Source organism: Suricata suricatta, chromosome 14 (assembly GCF_006229205.1).
Source record: "Suricata suricatta isolate VVHF042 chromosome 14, meerkat_22Aug2017_6uvM2_HiC, whole genome shotgun sequence".
NCBI classification, from domain to species: Eukaryota; Metazoa; Chordata; class Mammalia; order Carnivora; family Herpestidae; genus Suricata; species Suricata suricatta.
In genome coordinates, this window is record NC_043713.1 from 37,535,900 (window position 1) to 37,558,449 (window position 22,550).

General features: G+C 36.7%; 1 protein-coding gene across 5 annotated transcripts in view; it reads left to right on the forward strand.

Annotated features, from left to right (window-relative positions):
- Nucleotides 1-22,550, forward strand: part of NOL4 (nucleolar protein 4) — a 401,348-nt gene that overhangs the window by 183,734 nt on the left and 195,064 nt on the right. The window contains exon 1 of one of the 5 annotated variants that reach the window (XM_029922699.1): nt 18,865-18,928. The exons of the other annotated variants lie outside the window; for them this stretch is intronic. Coding sequence (XP_029778559.1) covers nt 18,910-18,928 — 19 coding nt within the window. The 5' untranslated portion in view covers nt 18,865-18,909. Of the gene's footprint in view, nt 1-18,864; nt 18,929-22,550 lie in introns of those variants that run through there. 5 annotated transcript variants of the gene reach the window in all.

Genomic DNA, 22,550 nt, shown 5'->3' on the forward strand with positions numbered 1-22,550 from the left:
TAGTAACCTATAGAAAAAAGTTTTCACATATTGGTCCTGAATGCATATCCATATATAATATTATATTACAGCTTTTAAATCACCTGCAAAAATTCATGCCACAGAAAACTCTCTGAAGACTATTAACTTTATCTGTGACAGCATCTCTTATTATTGTGTACCTTTTAATAAAAGCTAACAGTATGATTTTAAAGTTTAGCCCTGTGTAATAAATATTAATAACAATTCACATAGCAATATGGCTAATACAGTGGTTTGTGGAACAAACTTAAGGTAGATTTTAAAAGGCAAATAAGAAATTGACTTTGACACTGCCTGTAACTTCTGACCTTGTCTAATAATAGTCACATTAATTAGAAAATGAAGGAAAGAAAGGAAAAAAGAAAGAAAGAAAGACCACATATGATGCTTTTCTAATGCTTGGAAAGGAGCTTAGAAATTTAGAAAATTCCAGAAGCCATGACTTTATTAGAGAATGCTGCACATGTGTATATCTTCTCTCTAGAAACCGCTTTAAGCGAGTAGGGAATTTAAGGGTGGTAACCAAGTGTTTTTTTGCTTTTCTATAGCTAATAAGGTCTCAAGGGATGACTGTCTATACCCATATCAGGAAGGAGACATGTGGTTCTCTTAACCCTTGCCAAATAGAGAATATCAGGGATTTTCTTAGCCATTAATTCTTTAGTCTGGTTGCCATCCTATACAGGGGTAAGTCGGGGGAAGAAAAGGACCAAGAATTTGACTTTTCCTTTCTGTACATTTTTTGTTACAAATTCTCACAGTATTTTTCTCAAGTTCTCTTCAGATTTCATTAGAGTTTAAGATTTTAACCTGCTAATTTAACATTGTGTCTTCTTGACCCCAAGACAGGATTTTCTTAGTGGCCCATCCTCTCAAAACAAATAGGTTTTTTTTTAAGTTTATTGATTTTGAGAGAGGGAGAGACAGAGACAGAGACAGAGACAGTGAGCTGGGGAAGGGCAAAGGGAGGGAGAGAGAGAATCTCAAACCTGCTCTGCATTGCTAGTGCAGAGCTAACATGGGACTTGATTTCACAAACCTTGAGAGCATGACCTGAGCCTAGATCGAGTTGGATGGATGCTTAAACAACTGAGGCACCCAAACGACCCACAAATACAGTTTTTTCTAGTCAAGAGAAAAAGCAGTACTGAGACTAGTATGATATGTTTAGTAACTTTCTAGTTCTAAATATCTTAAGGGCTGGGTTTTTATTTTTTTATGAAATTATCAGTTACAAGAAAATTATGTATGAACCTGTGGTATAAAATTAGGCCTTTAATCTGGCAAATATTTACCTTATACTTTCTCCATCCTAGAATATTTTTGGTTATCAGATAAAACTAGCATGTGACCTTTGCCAACGTAACGTGTTCTCTGCACTCATCTCTAACCTTTTAGAGACTAAGTGAATCTCTTACTGATTTTACCATACAGGGGAAAAGTTTAGTGGGGTAATTAAGATATAAAATATACTTCTGACCAAACCTACTTGAACAATTTTGGCTCAGAACTAACTGGAATTCTGTGTTGTATCACTCTCTCAGTGCATGCTTCATGTGGTCCTTTTGTTGTTTATCTACCCCAGTTAGATACCTATGTTAGAAATATAAGGAGTTTCCATTAACTGATGCAATATACTCATTTGTCATTGCCCTGCAGCATAAGAAAGTGGGAAACTCACAGACGTTATTACGCATGTTTCCCTTGGAATCTCAGCCCTGTATCTCCAGTGTAATTCCCTCTTCTATCTGCTAAAGCGCTAAGAACCTGCCTTGCATGTTGCTTTATTTCCAAGTTCGATGGATAAAGTAAGAAAATGTATTAATAAAATATTACACATTTGTTTTAAATATATATTCATGTTTAAAACATTTAGACTTCCTAGAATCACTTCCATCACCGATATATTATTAATAAAATATTATGTATTCATTTGCATACATATTCATAGGAGTTTTTAAAGTACAGAATTGTATAAAGAAATAGGGGTCCCCTATTCTCTACTCCTAATCTGCTATACTCCAAACATAATTTCTGCTAACAGTTTGCTCTTCTTACTTTTCCGGAAAAGATAAAGAGCTAAATGATAGCTGGTTCAATAGATATCCTTTTAAAAAAATGGTCAACAAAATTTTGAATATAGGTTTCATTTTTATCATTTTGAATCATTTCTTGGAAAGGACATTCTGCCAATGATTTGCTGAAGTTCTCATAGATTTTATGTTGTTTTTATACAAGTTCTCATATACCAGCCAATGCTACAAAAGACGTAACAATATACAGACTAAAAGAAAAGCAGAATAGGATTAACGACCACCTATCTTTTGAGAAACATTTGTGCATTTGTGGCAAGATCTCTTCTCTTGTGGAATGACAAGTAAATACACATATTAACATTATAAATACAGGAATGGATGCTCGGCCAAATTAAAGACTAGCTCTTAGACTATTGGTCTGCAAATGTCTGCAGCACTGAAATGTGTAAATTAGAGATTCACTGGAGTCTGCTAGCCAAACGTGAAAATGAAAGTGCTTACAGCTCGCTAATTAATGCTGCATGTCCAATTTGATGGCAGAAAAAAAGCCACCGAGGCCTATGGGAAAAAGCAGTGGCCTGGAAGTCAAGAGAACTGAGTCCCCTTCTGTTCTGCTACGCAGTATGGGACCAACCTTGAACAAGCCAGTCCTTTGTCCTCAGTGTAATCATTTAAAAATTAAGGGTCATATTCACCACGCTGTTAACTTCTCAGAATTGGCAATAAAATGGGGGGAGCGGGAAGAGATCAAGTTCCAGAAAAACCATGCTATAACTATAATTTACTGCTGGACTGTTAATGTTCTGATGTCTGTACTGTTTAGGTATTTTACAAATTCTTAATGAGTTTCTACCATGTCAGGAGCACTTCATGGCCCTCAAAACTATTACTGGTCCATGACAAGATTAAGTGCTGGGTTTGAAGCAGCAATTTTATGTCTGTAGAATTTAATAGTAAATAAATGGGTTTGTATTTTGTATGTTCTGTTTCAAGTTTGTTTGTTTATACAAACTATTTGTCCATGACGGATTGGAAATAAAAAGATCGATTCTTCATCACAGCTCGGATTTGGAGCTGTGGTAGATAAAACAAAGAGCAAAAGCTGACCTCATCGCTGCTCTTTCAGAGCTTGAGGTCCTAGGGGAGACCCGGATATTAATCAAGTAACCATATCTAAGTGATTATGTTCTTCAAAGTGAAATAAACTGTTCTCCTCAACCAGGCTCCTCCTCTCTCCTTTCTCCCCTCCCCCAGCTCTCTGCCTTATTTCCTTCTCTCTTCCCCCTTTCTGCCTTCTCTCATTCTCTCTCTGCCCTCCCTACTTCTCTTTGTCCATTTACCCCTTCTCCCCTCTGGCCCTTCCCCTGCTGTGATTCACTCTCCCTACTTTTCCTCTTAATCCTTCATTTCTTTTCACCTACTCTGAATTATACACCTGAGAAACATTATCAATCTATACAGTGGAATAAATAATTACCTTGATATCAAGCGTAGTCAACAAGCAGAGCTCTTCAAATATTCCACTTCGGGGGGAGTATATAGGTTTTCTTTCTGATTACTGTAGAGTATGTATCTACATCTCTGAGTGTTTCTTCCTCTCTCCTTTTCTTCCTTTCATCCTTGTAGATTTACTTAGATTATTTAAGTTTATTTAGACTTTGTTAAGTCCCTGTATGTGGTAAACATTGTGCTGTGCACCCCACTGTATCCCTGCCTCTTGTTCCCTATGTCTAACCCTAACATGAAAAATCAGCAAAAGTAATATGAACTGGAAATCAGGATTCTATGAATATTTAACCTGGGCATGCGCCATCTTAGGATGTGTCCTTGCATGTACCCTTTAGAAAAAGAGAGATATTATTAAGATAAAGCATGTAGAGGTTGAAATTCAAAGCTTTTATTATTAAGAATATAAATACAATTGGCATGATTCCATTTTGAATTCCAGAGAAATGTGGGCAAACTAGAATCTCACTGAAGCCATTGCTTTCCTTTGCCTTTAAGATAGGATTCTCACTATAAAAAGAAGGAAAGAATTTATTTTTTGAGGCATCAAATCACTCAATCGTAGTACATTTTGCACTACTTAGTAATAGTTGTAAATAATAGCTGAAGTAATTTGTATGTGAATAAATGTGAAATTTTGCACTGGCTTCTGCCATTAACTTATTTTCAGCTGTTTTGTCCCTGTGTTTACTACTGCAAATTGGTCAGTAGGCCTTGGTGGCTGCAAGAAAAAGCACATTTTGGGTGAAAACATATTTAAATAGAATAAGATAAGAAAATTTTTGTGCCTTGGTTCAGTATAGTCCAGAAAAGAATGTTCCATCCATATCTACAAAGCATCTGAAAATAGAGGATAGTATGTTCTAGAAAGAAAGTAGTTCTCTACCTTCAGAGACAATACGTACCATGGTTTCTTTTCCCCCCCCCAAGACTGGTATCTGCAGAATCACCAGAAGAATTGGATGACAAGAGACCATGTCCTAGAGAGGTTTGTGGGTGAGGGAAAAGAACAGTGGCTCTGGACTGAGCTGCCCTGAGTGTGAATCGGGCCTCAGCCCTTGTGGTACCTTGAAGAAGTCATTTGATCAAGATCCCAGATTATGCCTCTATGATAGTAGATTAGCTGGGCCCGAGAATTAGATATAATGAAATAAGTATCTAACCCACAATTTTAAATTATTTTTAATGGCAAATAGCACTAATTAAACAGTGTACTTCTTTGCATCAGTTATTTCAAATAATGAGGACAGAGGGAGGTGTTGGTTTTTATAAGAATGATGTCACAATAAAGGAGACAGTGGCTTAAGGGACACAAGAATAAGAAGTATAGAAGAAGTGAGGCCATGACTTAGCCTTGGCCTCATTGAGTTATACACAGGATTATCATGCAATTTATTGTCCAAACCAAAACACATTTGGAGTCAAAGGGGGAATAATTAATAATTGTACTGATGCCAAGATGTGTGAAGCCAGCCTACCACATATGTAGTCCTTCTGTTGTATTTCTTTTTACTGTGTCCATCTGTCTCCCCACCCCACCCTCTAGCTTTGTTTGATGAATATGGCTTGTTCACGTCCCCTTGTACCTTTTCAGTCCAATGTGCCTTTATGGTTCTTACTTTAGCTGCAGTTACTAACCAAGTTAGGAGTTTGGTGTTCTTAGATTTTTGTTATGCATGGGGATTATTTGGAAGTCTTATAGCACATTCTTGGGGTACCTGGGTAGCTCAGCTGGTTAAGCGTCCGACTTTTGATCTTAGACCAGGTCATGATCCCACGGTTTTAGGTTCAAGCCCCACATTGGGCTCCATGCTGAGTGTGAAGCCTTCTTAAATGTGTGTGTGTGTATATGTATGTGTGTGTGTGTGTGTGTGTGTGTGTGTGTGTGTGTATGGTGAAGAAACTTCATCAACAATATATGTAAATATTTATTTATATTCATATATATATTCATATTATTTATAAATAAATATGTGTGCATGTGTGTATATATGTGTATATATATATGTATGTATGTATGTATGTAAAACCCTGATTTCTGATTCAGTAGGTTTGAAGTAAGCCCTGAGATTTGACAGTTTTAACAAGTTCATAGGTGATTTTTGTTGCTGCTCATAATTAGCCCACATGTTGAAGAGAAAGGTGTTAGTTCAAATTCCAAAAGATGGAAGGTTTTTGAGCTCTTCACCGTTCTGATTTGACCATAGTGGTGTGGCTTTGGCCTCTTATGGTCTGATGGTCCTTTGGTCAGGTACCTACCTTGGCAGACTGAGCCTCAGGAGATCGTATAGCTACCAAGGCAGTAGGTAGAGTAATTTGTTCTAGAAGGGAGTATGTAGAGAGATTCATATGCTAAAATGACGTGTTCAATGTAATTAGTTGTCCCGTTTCATTTCATGGAGAGACACTGAAGAAGATGCGTGAAACAGTACTATTGGCACCAGACACCCCTCTAAACCAGTTAAAGCTCAGTAAGCATTTCCTCTCTGCTCAAGTCAAGAAACAATGGTTTTTAAACCAGAATCTGCTGTGCTATATCCAAAGCAAGATTCTATGGATGGCCATGGTTGTGTAACATTAGGATAGCAGCATGAGACATTGGGGACAGGCAGTGTATTTTGAGCAGCTCTTGGCTAATTAGAAATAATCACACTGTAAGAGCTCTTATCTTGGTATTATTCAGAGTTTAAATTGGTATAGTCAGTACAGAAGTTTAGAGAAATTGATTTTTTTAATGATCAACCAAGACAGATTTTTAAATTTTGATTGGAGGAGACTTCACTGATTTGCTATGATAGAAACAATATTAATTAAAATGAGCAAATATATCACTAATATAAAAAGCATAATCATTACCTGGAAATCCTTTCAATTCTTTTTTTTCCCCTTTCAATTCTTATCTGATTTTTATTTTTATTTTTTTCAAACTCATTCTGACATTACCTCCTGCTAATCATTTTACTACAGAAAATAAAACATCAGCAAAAGCCAAAATATAAAAATCTATACTTGATACTCCCTTCTTCTGTTGACTTTTTTTAAAAAAATTGTAGTTCTACTTGGTGACTTGCTAATATAGACCACTGTATACACAAGGAGTATTTAAGAAAAGTCTATATTCTCCATAAACATTCAGAAAAATATGACAAATATGTGTGAAAAGTTAATGTTTGAATGTTTTGAACTATGCAAAGCAAGAGGTTAGAAAACAGGATCAACGTAACAGTGTTCCGTGAATGTAGGTAGCAATGGGTCTATGAGAGCCTGTGCTCTAGGAGGTTTTGGAGCAAGATGGCTGCCCTGATGTTGCCCAGGCTGCCGGGTTAGAGTCGGCCGATTTCCTCAGCCATCCACGAGTTGAGAGTTTGTTTGGTTTCAAAGTAGGTGATGACTTTGAGAACCTTAATGGCTCTCTTGAACCGTAATCCTCCTTTTCCCCCAAATCAGTGCTAGGACTACCTGTTGGTTATTTAATTTTGAATTAATAAAGTTAAATATTTAAACTGACTCAAGTATACTGAGTTTGAGATGTAAAGTGTGGAAACATCTCTTCCATCTTTCCTGTTTGTTGAGGTCCTGCAATTAATACAACCAAAGCAAGTACTATTTATGTTACTGAAAATATTTTACGTTTCATTCTTGGGTGATAACATATATCTGAATGCCATGTGGACTCTTGATGTATAGTCTAGAATTCTGCTATTATTAAAGCATTTCACTATCAAAGTACCTGGTTTACAATTTCCTCTTTACATTGTAAGCACAGTGCTTCCTTTTTTTTTTTTTTTTTACAGAGCACATTATTTTCGAGTTGAACAAGTAGTTCTTTCTTCCCTCCTGCCCATTTCTTTTGTATATACTCACAGTCCTTTTTAACTTGGCACCCAGGAGTATATACACACTGTATGCACTTACCAAATACTCATACATAGAAATGAAGCCATCCGTAGTCATTCAGATTCAGTCATCCTTTCCTATGAATGTGGCCTTTGGCCCTTGTCTACCTCTCACTTAGGCTCTTGTGATCTGTGTGATAGGAAAGATGGGTGTGGGAATGTAAGTGGTATCAAAGATTTACTGACCCTTTTGGGGTGTCCGTATGGCTTCTGGCTTCTTTATACTTTGAATAAACTTTCACTGTGGCCTATGGGTAACACCTTTATTTTTTATATTGAGGTATAATTGGTATATACCATTGTATTAGTTTCATGTGTATGGCATAATGACTTGATATACATGTGTATCATGAAATGGTCACTATGATAGGTCTAGTTAACTTCCATCACCAAACATAGTTACAAATTATTTTTTCTTGTCATGAGATTCAATCATTTTCCAAATAGAAAAATAGCAAATGTATTACTGTTCTCTTTCAAAAGTAGGACTTTAATTTTCTATATCCTCCAAATACTGATGTTAATGTTGGCTTTCTTTTATCTCATATATTCTTAATTTGTTATTTTTTCTCCTCCTACTTATTGAAAGCTTTAGCAAGTTTCCTAAAATGATATCATTTGATATCATTCAGCCCTGAATGTGAAATATAGTTGTCTTTGGTTATAAATATCATGTGATTGGTCAGCTTGTACTTATAATTATGGTGATATTGAAAGTTCATCTGCATCTATAAAAAACATTAGAGCTACTCAGTTTATGCTAATTGCAAAAAGGGTAGGCAGAAGGTCTTCGTTATAGAGAGGAGAAGGTGGTAGCAGGCTATTCACTCTGATTTCTGATTTTATGAAGTACTGCAAAACAGGTAACCTCAGATGACACCTTTCAGTTTAGTATTTCTAAGAGCTTCCTAAGTCCTAAGTTAACTTGTTTTTTTTTTTTTTCCCACAGAGCATACTGCTTGTCTTTTTCAGACTCTTCTCTTCATAATACCTAGACAGGGGTTTCCTGCTGAGATGTAGCCCCATGATTTAGACAGAAATTTGGTCTGGAATTAAGGATCTGGTTGTTTAATCCTGTATTTGTCACTATCAGTGTGTCTTGAGCAAGTTCTTCATTTTATGTTTATCAAGCTCTTTAAATTAGTAAAACTGATAGTGTTATTTTATTCCCAGGTCTTTTTAAATATTGTAAATATTCAAATATGTAAATACCAAAATCATTTGTATAAGTAAATTGTATAAGGATTCAAGTCAATTGATATTATTCAGATGAATCCAGAATAATTTAGTCTTTGTTAGAAAGGTACTAGTACTTTCACAGGTGTCTAAATAATAAATGCTTTATAACTTGCCACCAAAATTCTTATCAGCTTAGAATCTTTTAAGATGACCAATAAATTCATTGATACCACTGTTACTGACGATGATGGATTTCAGCACCAGAGGTAGAAATAGTAAAGAAACTTTGGTGGAAATCTCTTGGATATCAAATAATGAATGGACATTAACAAGGAACAAATTATAAAACATTGGCTATAATAATATCACAGACACTAGAAAACAGAATTCTTGAAGCCAGATTAAGGCAAATTGTATCAATTGTGATCCAGGCCATTCCATGTTACTCATCAGAAAAATGTAATACTAGGCACTGTCTACAATGCTGTTAGAAGAACTCAAAGGCTAAACAGAGGATAGATAAGCAATACAGGAATTAATAACAGAAGAAAGCCACTGATACAACTAGAGATAGAAAAGTTGGGAAGGAGTTGGTGGTAGTAGAGCCCAAGAGCCAGAGGACCTACCTGGTTGTGTGAAATTCATGGAAGATACTTCCTGGCAGAATTTGGGATGTAGAAAAGATGCATCCTGAACTAAAGACCCCAATCCAACAGTGGGGGTAGGGATACCCATTTTCTCTTTCTGCCATCCTCTGTCTTTGCCAGCATCTCCCATCATTTGATCTAAGACATAAAACAATAAGCAAAGAAATCTAGGAAATGGTTTGCAAAGAAAGAGAAAGAATAGATCAAACCAGCAAATGACCAAAGCGTAAGATGGAACATATGTGGAAGCCTTTCATAGTCCGTGTTTTATGATTTGTTTGGTTTTTAGGTCTAAGAATTGCTTAGTGGCTCAGGTTTCTGGCATCTCAGAATGTTGTGGATGAGATCTTCACTTTCCTTGTTGAGTAGTCCTGACTCACCAACTGCACTAGGGAGAGGGACTGTGGGGCTAGGGGGGCTTAGGAGAAAATATCGTGGAGCATGCGCTCTAACCGTCAGCCTCTAAATTACTCTAAAACCATAGACATTAACTAGGTCTAGTATGGTTACAAGATTTCGGCCTTCACGCATGCTCCCAAAACACATTACACTTCTTCACCTGCTTGCTAATGGCTGAAAATATCAAGAGTAAAAGCCCTTTATTCCACAATTAGAGATAAGGTGTTTAAAATACAAGTGCCTAACTGAAATGATTTTCTTCTGTGGGAAGTTTCAGTCAAAGATCAATCAAACAATTAATCTGTCACTGTCTTCCTCAGTAACATGACTTACAGAGAGCCAGTGTGCACACAAATAGCTGGAAGATGGGCCATGAAGATGGAAAAGAACATGAAGGACCCAAGGGAAAAATGTGGAAGGTTTTGACAATATTTCCTAGAACATTACTCTTTACCTACCATGTGTGAAACCCTAACAGTGATTGCAACACATGCGGGCATACAGGTCATGCTCAGTCTGCTCTAGGGGCTGAGTAAAGACTCTTGATTTTGCAGACACACACTTGACATTAGTAAGGATCTTCTTTCCTAGAAGTTTGCTAATCAAAGTAATCAAGATGATCTTCCCTGAAATAAAGCCTTTAGTTCTGCAGTTACATATTTACATTTACTCTGTGGAGAAAAACATCCTATTCTTTCATGAGTCTTTTAAAAGCGGGGCACCCCTGGCAATCAGTGCTCTTCACTCTTAGTTTTGATGAAGAGAAAATATATGGCATGCTGGCATCTTTTTCTAAACATTTCCTCAAGCTTTATTAAATGGGATTAGAATAGCAGATCAATCTTACTAAACTCAGATTTGATGGCTGCCAATTGTGTTTAGTTCTCTTGACATCAAGAGTTCCTTCCCCCAGTTGAACCAGTTAGTTGTTGGAGGTGATCTACATGAATTCCGCACATGTGGCCCCAAAATTCTTGTATGAGAAATGCTTCTAGGTTAGCTGTCCCTTAAGATAAATTAAACCAAGGTTCCTAGGTTTTGTTGGGTGAGAGGTTTTTAGTGCCCAAGCAGATCTTTATTTTTAACAGTTTCCCTAGAAAATTGTGAAGCAATTAAAGTTTGAGAACCACTGATAGGTACCTATCATATGAAATATGCTTGGATAATTTTGAGTGGTGTTACCTATTGGGAGGCACCATAAAAAATCCTTTATGTTGGTTTCTGTATTCATTTCATATTGCTGTGAAACAAATTATCACACACTTAACAGCTTAAAACAACAGCAATGTCTCACAGTTCAATAGGTCAGAAATCTAGGCAGCTTCACCTGTGTTCAATGCTCAGGGTATCACAAGGGCAGAATCAAGGTGTCAGCCTGTCTAGCCTTTTAAATAGAAACTCTGGTAAAGAATCTACTTCTGAACGTATTCAACTTGGTGGAGTGTAATTCCTTGTTGCTGTAGAACTGAGGTCCCTGTTTCCTTCCTAGATGTTTGCAGAAGTAATTCTCAGCTCTTACAGCTGCCTGCATTCTTTCTTTGTGACCTTCTTCGTCTTCATGCCATCAATGGCAAACTGAAAACCTTTGTGACTTCTGTCACCATCCAGAGAAAGCTCTGTGCTATTAAATGCTCATATGATTATATCATGGCCACCCAGTGAATCACTTTATTCAAGATCCACTGTGCCGCATGACATTCCCATAATCACAAGAGTGATATCTCACTGCGTTTACAGGTTTGGGGAATTAGGGTGTAGAATCCTGAGGGGAAAGACACTATTTAGATTCATCCTACCACAGTGTCCAGTGTACTAATTCTTTCAATGAGTAGTTCAAAAACATATATAAGGATGTAAAAAAATGTGATTCCTTTTAAAAATTTAAAAAATACTATTTTTAAAACATTAGATATGTGATTATGACCTCCTGTGATTACCTAGTTCAACAAATAGTTATTTTTTAAATTTTTTAAAAATATTTTATTTATTTTGAGAGAGAGAGAGAGAGAGAGACAGTGTGAACAGGGGAGGGTCAGAGAGAGAGGGAGACACAGACTCTGAAGACAAGCTCCAAGTTCTGAGCTAGCTATCAGCACAGAGCCCCACACAGCGCTGGAACCCACAAACTGAAATCATGACCTGAGCTGAAGATGGACATTCAACTGATTGAGCCACCCAGGTGCCCCAACAAATAGTTATTGAATATTTACTATGTGGCAATCATAAATTCATAAAGGAATAAGAACTGGATCTTTCCCTTCAATACCTTACATTTCATAATTAAACACCTCTAGAGATAGAGAAACTTCTTTGATATTTTGATAATTTGTCAAAATGTTTTCCCATATACTGATCTGTGTAATTTCTCATCTTTGATCTTCTTACAGGTAATAAAACACGTTAATATCTTTAAATTAGATCCAACTATATTTCTCCTCATAATCTCTGACAATGTTCTTTACAGGTTTCGAATCCTCTAGTTCTTTGACTATATTTTATTATATGATTTCAAGTCCCTCCAACATGTAAGTTATATTCTTAGGAAAACATAATCAAGTTGCTAAACATTTCTGTTCCTCAGTTTTTTCAGAAGTAAAACAAATATTATATGTTAGTTAAGGTTGCTTTTTTCATGTTAAAAAGTTGTCTTTGGCTAAACTTAGAGAAAACAATACAAATAATGGGAATCTAATGGAGAGATATGAAATTTCTGACAGAATTCAAAGAAGAAAGGTAAAAACTAAAAATAGCCTCAATTTTAGAGAAATCATAACTCCAGTGATAGTAATTTGTGTATTTTGTTTCTGGGGCTTAAGATAAAATACCTAGTTTTAATGACTCCCTTTTTCTGTCTCACAGCTCCAAATTTTTCTAAGCTAGGAAGGGATTATGGCTTCTAGAGACTGCCTGTGTATTAGGAAGGGATCATCTACACTAGGTTTCCATCCCAGTGGATGCTTGGTACATCCCATCATTTGGCTGCTAAAACACACACATTCATACCACACCATTGCATATCACAATTCACATAACTTTTTCATATAGTCAAAGATAATCCTATTGAATACTTACCATCTATTTGATATAAACCTTAACTCAACCAATCTCACTCTTACCCAGATGGAATGAACTCTAAGTCCAGCTATTACACTCAGACGGTGTTAGGGAGCCCCAGTTTCTGAGGCCAGATTACACGTGGATGCTATTTTCTTCTTTAGCAATGTAACCATTTAAATTATGCAATTAATGGAAGGAATGATTAGTATATTTATTTACCATAACCACACCATATATACACAGTGGACATAAAACTTAGGAGTGCTTGTGTGGCTCAGTCAGTTAAGTGTCTGACTTCAGCTCACGTGATAATCTTGCGTTTTGATCCCTGTGTTCAAGCCCTGCATTGGGCTCTCTGCTGTCAATGCAAAGAAATCCAGATAAATACTGTACTTCTAATTTCCGCATCTGATTCCAAAGCCAAAGATAGTAAGACTAACCAGCTCCACGACTCATTCCACATTTTCTTTTCCTTACCTAGCAGTTAAACTACTCAGAGCATTTTCCAGGTCAGATATCAGGGAGTGGGGGGTGGGGGTGGGAGTACAGTGAGATTTTATCTCTACCTACAAGAATTACCTTGACAGTATTTTCCTTTTGGCAAAGTAATTTGAAAAATGCCTCAGGTGCTCCTGTGGGCCTATGTCCCAACCCTTTTTCATTTTTGGACATCTCTCATTCCCGTGGTATTCTGGATGAATGATCATGGCCAGTACACAGTTCTTCTTTTTATCTGTCCCCATAGTGGCCTGCATGGTGTGAAATGATCAGTTGTCTGTCTATTTTTATGGAAGTGTCCTTCTTACAGGCTAGCAGAATGTCGAGCTGTAGAGAAGAGTCATGAGACGTGTCAAGGCTCAGAAAAGCCTTGTTTTCCAGACTGATATTGTGGCTAAGAGAGAGGCAGCCCCAAATAGCTGGCTAGGGCACATATCACATCCTGAAACACAGCTCCTTGGGCTCAGGTTATATCTTTTGGTGGCATCACAGCTGAGTTTTTTATTTTTATTTTTAAAATATTTTTTGATATTTATTTTTGAGAGTGAGAGAGACAGAGGGTGAGTGGGGATGGACAGAGAGAGAGAGAGAGAGAGAGAGAGAGAGAGAGAGAGAGAATTCGAAGCAGGTTCCAGGCTCTGAGCTGATAGCTTACAGCTCAACGCAGGGCTCAAACTCAAAACAGGTGAGATCATGACCTGAGTTGAAGTCAGCCACTTAATGGACTGCGTCAGCCAGGCACCTTGGCATCATAGCTGAGATTTTTAATAGTTTAATCTATTCTTTTATAAGATATGTAGTTTGTCAATAATGGAGTAGAGAATACGATTAATAGCTCCATGGCAAATCCTCCAATTTTCTCATTTATTTGAGTACTATGGAATTTCCTTAATTAAAATTAATGTTGTGTGGGCGAAAAGGGTAGTCTATAAAACATTCTGAGGTTCATATGTGGTGGTGTTGGAGGAAGAATGCGTGAGTAAAATGCAGCGCCAAGTCAAAAATAAGTGTCCATTCTGTTAGGGCCAAGTAACTACCCCCTCTAATTAGGGTTGTCTACTACAGTTGCTCTGCCCTCAACGATTATGAAAGGTCTGTCCATATCATCCTTCCTTCACCTTCTATTAAAAAGTCCTCCAAACATTCCCTTTTCAAGTCTCTATACCATTTTGCTGCAGCCAAAGAGATATCATTAAAAACAACCTCTGAATATCTCTGTTCTAAAGAGAATTTATAACCTGACTTCTTGCTAAGGGTCCTGTTCTTTCAGTGGATTTCTTTCTCATTTGGGCCTATCCATGAAAACAACTGTACTGTCACAGGATGCTACAGGAACCAGGCTATTTTTCATTCTCAGTTTTTCAAAAAGAATTTCAATGAAGACAGGAGACAGATTTACAGAAAGAGATTGTGTATGGCAGATTGTGCTCATACAGCCCCAGGGCATGAACAGGCTTGTATATTACCTCCACCCCACAGCGGAGGGCTGCGAAGAAAGCATACATTTAGCACTGAATGAACCAGGTGGTGCTCAGTTCCTGATGGCCAACTGGATGAAGAATCAGGAGCTGTTATCAAAAAGTAAAGTTACCCAAGGAAGAATGCAGGGCTCTGCACTAAAACTTGTTCTTTACTGACAGAATTTCTATGATTGGAGAAGACCCCAAGCTCCATGCCCAATCCTGAACGGGCTACAGATCTAAAGTGCCATTTGATCTACTTTGTCTTCATGAAGTCCAAGTGGAAAAGCCCCTCTCATTGCAATCTAAACCAGATGAAACCTACTTGGTGATGTGTCTTCTTGTTAGTGATAAACAGGTCAAGGTTTAAGAGTTTATCCCTCACTGTGGGGGGGAAAAACCGAATCTCTCTGTTACTTTCTTACCCTCAGTATTAGTTCTATCATTTTAAAATCAATGCCCTTTCACAAATTAGTAATAGTCGTACCTATCTATACACATATATATTTATTTACATTAGTAAACTTTTTAGTGTATATGTTTGACTTCAAAATGAGGCATCACTTTTTGTACATGTTTAAGATAGCGTTAATAGGAGTGCCTAAGTGCCTCAGCTGGTTGAGCATCTGACCTTGGCTCAGGTCATGATCTCATGGTTTGTGAGTTTGAGGCCCACATCAAGCTCTCTGCTGTCAGCACGGAGTCTGCTTCAGATCTTCTGTCCCTCTCTCTCTCTCTGACCCCCCTCCCACTGGCTCGCTTGCTCTCTCTCTCTCCCTCAAAAATAAATAAACATAAAAACAGATAATATTACTAAATAGTATATAATGTGGACTATAGCTTTCAAGTGCAAATAAAAAACAGACAATTGCTTTTGCTGATTATCTTTTTGAAGATATTTGTAGTCTTAGGACTTGGAAGTGCAGGACTTTTGTAATGAGCAATTAAAACTTTTGCACATAAGAAAAAAGATAAAACACGGAACACGGCTGTTTACTTAAGTTATTAACAGTAATATAGAGGATGAGTAAAATAGAAAAGTCATCAGAAGGATCTGAAGAAAGGAATTGTGAAAAATGAGAAAGGAATTTCTAGGTGACAACTGCAAATGGACAAAGGGTGATAAAAGCAGAAATGTGTCAGAGTCTTGGGCCGGGGGAGGAATGGGACTGCCCAGCAAAGATCAGTCGATCTGTCTATCTATCACCTATCTATGTAGCTATTCATTTTTGTTTCAAGTTTTTCTTTAAATTTTGGTTAGTTAACATATAGTGTAATATTCATTTCAAAAGTAGGATTTGGTGACTCATCACTTCCAGATAACCCCTAGTGCTCATCACAAGTGCCTTCCTGAATACCCGTTACCCATTTAGGCCACCCCTCCCCACTTCCCCTCTAGGAACCCTCAATTTGTTCTCTATAGTTATTAGTTTCTTATGGTTTGCCTCCCTCTCTCTCTCTTTTTTCTTCTTTCCCCTATGTTTATCTGTGTGTTTTCTTAAGTTCCACATCTGAGTGAAATCATATGGCATTTATCTTTCTCTAAATGACTTATTTCACTTAGCATAATACACTCTAGCTCCATCCATATGAATGCAAATGGCAAGATTTCATTATTTTTGAAGACTGAATAATACTCCATCATGTATATCTATATACCACATCTTCTTGATCCATTCGTCAGTCTATAGACATTTGGGCTCTTTCCATATTTGGCTATTGTTGATAATGCTTCTATAAACATCAGGCTGGATGTGCCCCTTCAAATCAATATTTTTGTATCCTTTGGGTAAAAACTTAGTAGTGCAAGTGCTAGATCACAGGGTTGTTCTTTTTTAACTTTTTAAAAAATGTTTTATAATAATGTTTATTTGTTTTTGAGAGAGAGACAGAGTGTGAGTGGGGCAGGGGCAGAGAGAGAGAGGGAGATATAGAATCCAAAGCAGGCTCCAGGCTCTGAGCTGTCAGCACAGCACCTGACACAGGGTTTGAACCCATGAACCACGAGATCATGACCTGAGCTGAAGTCAGATGCTTAACCGACTGAGCCACCCAGATGCCCCAATTTTTAACTTTTTGAGGAACCTCCATACTCTTTTCCAGAGTGACTGTACCAGTTTGCATTCCCAACAGTGTAACAGGGTTCCCACTTCTCTGCATCCTTGCCAACATCTATTGTTTCCTGTATTGTTAATTTTAGCCATTCTGACAGGTATGAGGTGGTATCTAATTATAGTTTTGATTTGGATTTTCCTAATGATTAAAGATGTTAACTATCTTTTCATGCGTCTGTTAGGCATTTGTATATCTTCTTTGGAAATTTGTCTATTTATGTTATCTGCCCATTGCTTAACTGGATTGTTTGTTTTTTGGGTGTGGAGTTTGGTAAGCTCTTTATAGATTTTGGATACTAACCCTTTATCTGATATATCATTTGCAAATATCTTCTCCCATTCTGAGTTTGCCTTTTAGTTTTGATGACTGTTTCCTTTGCTCTGCAGAAGTGTTTTATCTTGATAATGTTCCAATAGTTCATTTTTGCTTTTGTTTCCCTTGCCTCCAAAGACATGTCTAGTAAGAAGTTGCTACTACTTAGTCAAAGAGATTGCTCCCTGTGTTCTCACAAAGGATCCATTTAGATTGTATTACTTGCTTCATGTTGCAGAGTAGAGGGTGCTTGGGTATAAGATGTGGGTATTAAATATATGATTCCACTCGTGTGGAATTTAAGAAACAAACAGATGACCATGACATGGGAGAGAGAAGCAAGTCATAAAATGGACTCTTAACTATAGGGAACAAACTGAGGGCTGATGGAGGGGAGTAGTGGGGTGATGGGTTAAATGAATGATGGGTATTAAGGAGGGGACTTGTGGTGATGATCACTGGGTGTTGTATGTAAGTGGTGAATCACTAAACCCTATTCCTGAAACTGATATTACACTTTATATTAGCTAACTGGTATTTAAATAAAAACTTGGAAGGATAAAAAAAGATGTAAGGTATAGTCTAGCAATGGATATACTTTCACTTTTTTATAGGGGACCCCAGGCTGGGAGAAGACTTAGAGCAGAGATCAGGAGTGATCTCTTCATCAGGGATGAAGAGGGCTGTCACCTAAACTCCATTTTGCAAATAGATTTTGAAAGATTTTTTAAAAATCTTTTTTTTTTGGATATTAAGACACCAATCTTTTGATGTAGGGTTATTTACATCTATATTTTGGATTTAAAAGTTAGCTTTATGGTGAGATATTAAAGGGCAATTTTCTAAGGAGTGATCAAAAGACTAGAGGTAGAAGATTGTGGAACATTTGAGAGAAAATGGTAAAAAGCTTTTTGGACTCTATAAGTATCTGACTTGGATTTTGGGACTAAATTTCTAAATACTAATCTTAAAATGAGGATTATATATATATGTATTTTTCCCAATCACTTTGCCCAAGGCACTTGGCCTGAAGGCCATATTGAAGAGCTACCGAAAGTAAATGAATAAGAATGTAGGTCAGGTGCTTTGGGAGATTTCAAATATATATACATCACATTATGTTTATATAGAGAGAGATATAGATACACACACATACATGTATATTTATATACTTAAATACATACACATCATACATACTGTTATAGGTTACTTCTCTTTATATGGAGAGAGCTAATCTTTGAATCTGGTTCTGATGCAACTATGTCACACAAAAATGCTTGTGACAGTATTAGACATAATTGAAACATAATATTTGTTGGGTCTGTACTAATTGGTGGAGGGAGTAGGGAAGGAGAAAGAAGAAAGTGAACAGCTTGCCATTATGGTTAGTGTCGCTGCACCTTACAGGCAAGAGCCATGGCTGAGCTAGCTTGGATGACCCTCTCCACAACACTAAATCCATCCCAGCAAAATTAACCTCAGAGCAGTGGAACCCAAACATCTAACGGCCTTCCTAGCGTCGCTGGATTCCACACTACCTGTCATCACGTTCCATGTTCCTCCTGTTGCTAGGTACCCCCGGCACTTAATTTTCAAAGCGTCAGGTGCCATTTTTTCCCTTGGTACTCACACATAGGGTTTTTGGTTCCTATGCTTGGTGCCCAGGCTGAAACTTGAGAGAACCATTGCTCTGGGCCTGTGACACTGAAGGCCATACCTACAGATCTCAACACTGTATCCTCCGTGTAGCAGCTCCAGACCCACATGCAAGCAGCCACTTAGGATGGAGCAAACTATGTTGGGTAAGGAAGCAGATTTCCCCTTGAGAGCAATAAACTACTGTGAGTGGCTTTCGCTAAATAGGAGTCTGAGATTTGTGGTTTCAAATTCTGGAAAAGTATCACTAAGGAAGGGAAAATAAAAATCATTAATGTGGTTATGAGAACCCAGACAATAAAAAAATGCTCATTTCGTTTAAGTTCAATGTCTGTGCACTCTTTCTATTGAATATTTCTAATATAGACATCAAAAACTTTGTCTTAAATTTTGATTGATAAAATAGTAGCATGTGACATTACTGGTTCTTTACCATTTAAATGATAAAATGTGTGATTATATATTATGTACAAATAAGTAAATAATTCATTTGTTCTTTATAAAACCTACCGATCTACTCAGGAATGAAATATGAAAAGCTGTGGAATTTAGTTACCTTGGTAACATCTGGAGTGAACTACTCTGTCTAAAAATATTTTCTCCTTTATGTTTATACTTTATACCAAAATTATAAATACATGATTTTTATTAAAGATTCTCCTGGTTAAGGTAATAAGGTTTATCATATTTAAAATGTGAATAAATGGTATGCTAGTTACTAAATATGATGATTTTAGATTAAAGAAACAGTTATAGTATGTTTATTTCTTAACTATAATAGATAATTGGATTTGTTTTCTACTAGTATCTATTTCATGTATATAATATACTTTTAGGGTCATTCATTCTTTTATCATATTGATAAAATTTTTCTTACATAAAATATTTAGTATTTTTTAAAGAAATCTAGTACCCAAATGTTACATCACATTTTTCTTCATGAATTTAATAATTGAACTTGAATGTGTACATTCTGTTTTTCGTTGGACTTTCATGGAAAATAACTTAAGTAATCATAAATGATATGGCATACTTTAGCATAGGATTTGACTACATAAAGGATATATGTAATTCTATGGGTTGCTTATATAAATTATATACCCCTGATACTTTATTTCAAAAAGCTTATGTATTTCATGGTTTAAAAAATGCTTTTGGTTTCTCAATAGCTATGGAAAGTGATATGCTGTATTATTTATGACCGGTTTCCTAAATTCTTTTATGTATGTTTTCCTTTCCACGTGGAGTCTTTTTTTGAATGGATATGTACAAAGAGTAATTTATTAATAGAATCCTGCCATTTGAATATATTTTAACTTTTTCACAGAATAGTTTTAGAAACATTTAAAAAACATTATTTTACTGAAAATTAGAATTGGTGCCCTCTGTTTTCATTTCTCCTTGGAGCTAGAGATCTGCGCTTCCTCCCAGACCCTTGTCTGTCCTACTCTCAGTCTTGCTGGTTCTTTTCTTACGATTGTTTGAGTGCCGTCTTGTTCTGCGCTGCTGCTGCTCTGGGCTTTCAACAGTGCCGAGTCCGATGGCTTCTAGAGCCCTTAATGGCCCCATTTTGTTTCCTTCATCCCATTCTCCTCATCAGTCAGAGTAATCTCTTTAAAACACAGTTTTGTTCATATCACTTCTGACAATAAAATTGCTTCTATTTGCTCCCAAGGTACAAGCAGACCTCTTAGTTCTACAAAACACCTTCTTTGCCTCTGTTTCTTCTTCTCTTATCTGCACTCAACATCCCAACCTTTCTTCTCACCTGCCCTGCACTTTCCTTCCTCTGAGGTGTTCACCTGCTGATCTCCAAGTGGGGAACTCTCTTCCCCAACTTCATCACTGGGTTAAGGCTTACTCATCTTTTGGAATTTAGCTCCTATATCACCTTCTTTAGGAAAGCTTCTGTGATGCCTTTACCCCTTGTTCTGGATGAAAGCCTTTTTTCCCTGTATTTTATTTGCCTGTTTGTTTGTTTGCTTCTGTGTCTTTTAATTATTTGTGAACTTACTGAAGACAGAGTCTCTGTTGGCCAAATAATAACCCCCTTTGACCAAGCATAGGCATTCAATAATGTTGAATGAATGAATAAACAGGTGAGTTATACCACTCCTTCAAATTTATGTATTATTTTTGTGAATTAATTGATTAGAAGGCATAGATTTTTCATTGCATCCTACAAAAGTAAAGCAAACTGGAGAATATTCAGAAATCAAAATATTACAAATATGAATATTATCACTCATATGCACTCATATTTATATGGCTTTGTTAATAGACTTTAACTACAGGAAACAATCTGACACCTTTGTACTTTATAATTCTTTAACATTAATAGCAAATTCTTACCATAAATGTAAAGATGAAATTAAGAGAAATAGAATTTTCTTATTTCACCTAAGTTTTGTTTTTTACTCTAAGTAAATTATTATTGATATGTTTTTTCTATACAGGTGTATCATTTATTTCAAAGCCAGAAAATTGTGACTAATTCTATTTCTTCTCCTTCCCCCCATTTTGTTTTTTCCTACAATTATTTTATTTATTTTTAAATGTATTCATTTAAATTCAAATTAGCTACCATGCGGCATAGTATTGGTTTCAGGAGTAGAACCCAGAGATTCATCACTTACATATAACACCGAGTGCTCATTCCAACAAATGCCCTCCTTAATGCCCATCACCCACTTAGCCCCTTTCCCTCCACATCCCTTCCAGCAATCCTCAGTTTGTTCTCTGTATTTAAAAGTCCCTTGTGGTTTGTCTCCCTCTCTGTTTTAATCTTACTTTAGTTTTTCTCCTCTTTCCCTGTGTTTATATGTTTTGTTTCTTAAATTCCATCTCTAAGTGAAAATCATGTTTGTCTTTCTCTGACTGACTTATTTAGCTTAGCGTAATACATTCTACTTCCATTTGTTGTTGCAAATGGCAAGATTTCATTTTTTTGAACACCAGGTAATAGTCCCTTATATATGTGTGTGTGTGTGTGTGTGTGTGTGTGTGTGTGTATTTACTACTTTGGGGTTTTTTTAATCCATTTATCAGTCGATGGACACTTGGACTCTTTCCTCAATTTGACTCTTGTCAATAGTGCTGCTATAAACACTGGGGTGCATGTGTCCCTTCAAATCAGCATTTTTGTATCCTTTGGATAAATATCTAGTAGTGCAATGGTCAGGTCATAATGTTTATTCTTAATTTTTTGAGGAACCTCCATACTATCTTCCATAGTGGCTGTGCTACTTTGCATTCTCACCAGTAGTGCAAACATGTTCCCCTTTCTCTGCATCCTCACCAACATCTGCTCTTCCCTGAGTTGTTCATTTCAGCCCTTCTGACAGGTGTGAGGTTGTATCTCATTGTGGTTTTAATCTGTATTTCACTGACAGTGAGTGATGTTGAGCATCTTTTCATGTGTCTTTAGCCATCTGCATGTTTTCTTCAGAAAAGTGTCTATTCAGGTCTTCTGTCCATTTCTTCACTGGTCATTTGTGTTTGGGTGTTGATGTTGATAAGTTCTTTTTTGATGGGGATTGCATTGAATGTAGATTGCTTTGGGTGGTAACGACATTTTCACAATGTTTATTCTTCCGATCCATGAACAGGGAATGTTTTTCCATTTCTTGGTGTCTTCTTCAATCTCTTTCATAAGTTTTCTATAGTTTTCATCATATAGGTCTTTTACATCCTTGGTTAGGTTTACTCCTAGGTATTTGATGGTTTTTCGTGCAATCGTGAATGGGATCAGTTTCTTGATTTCTCTTT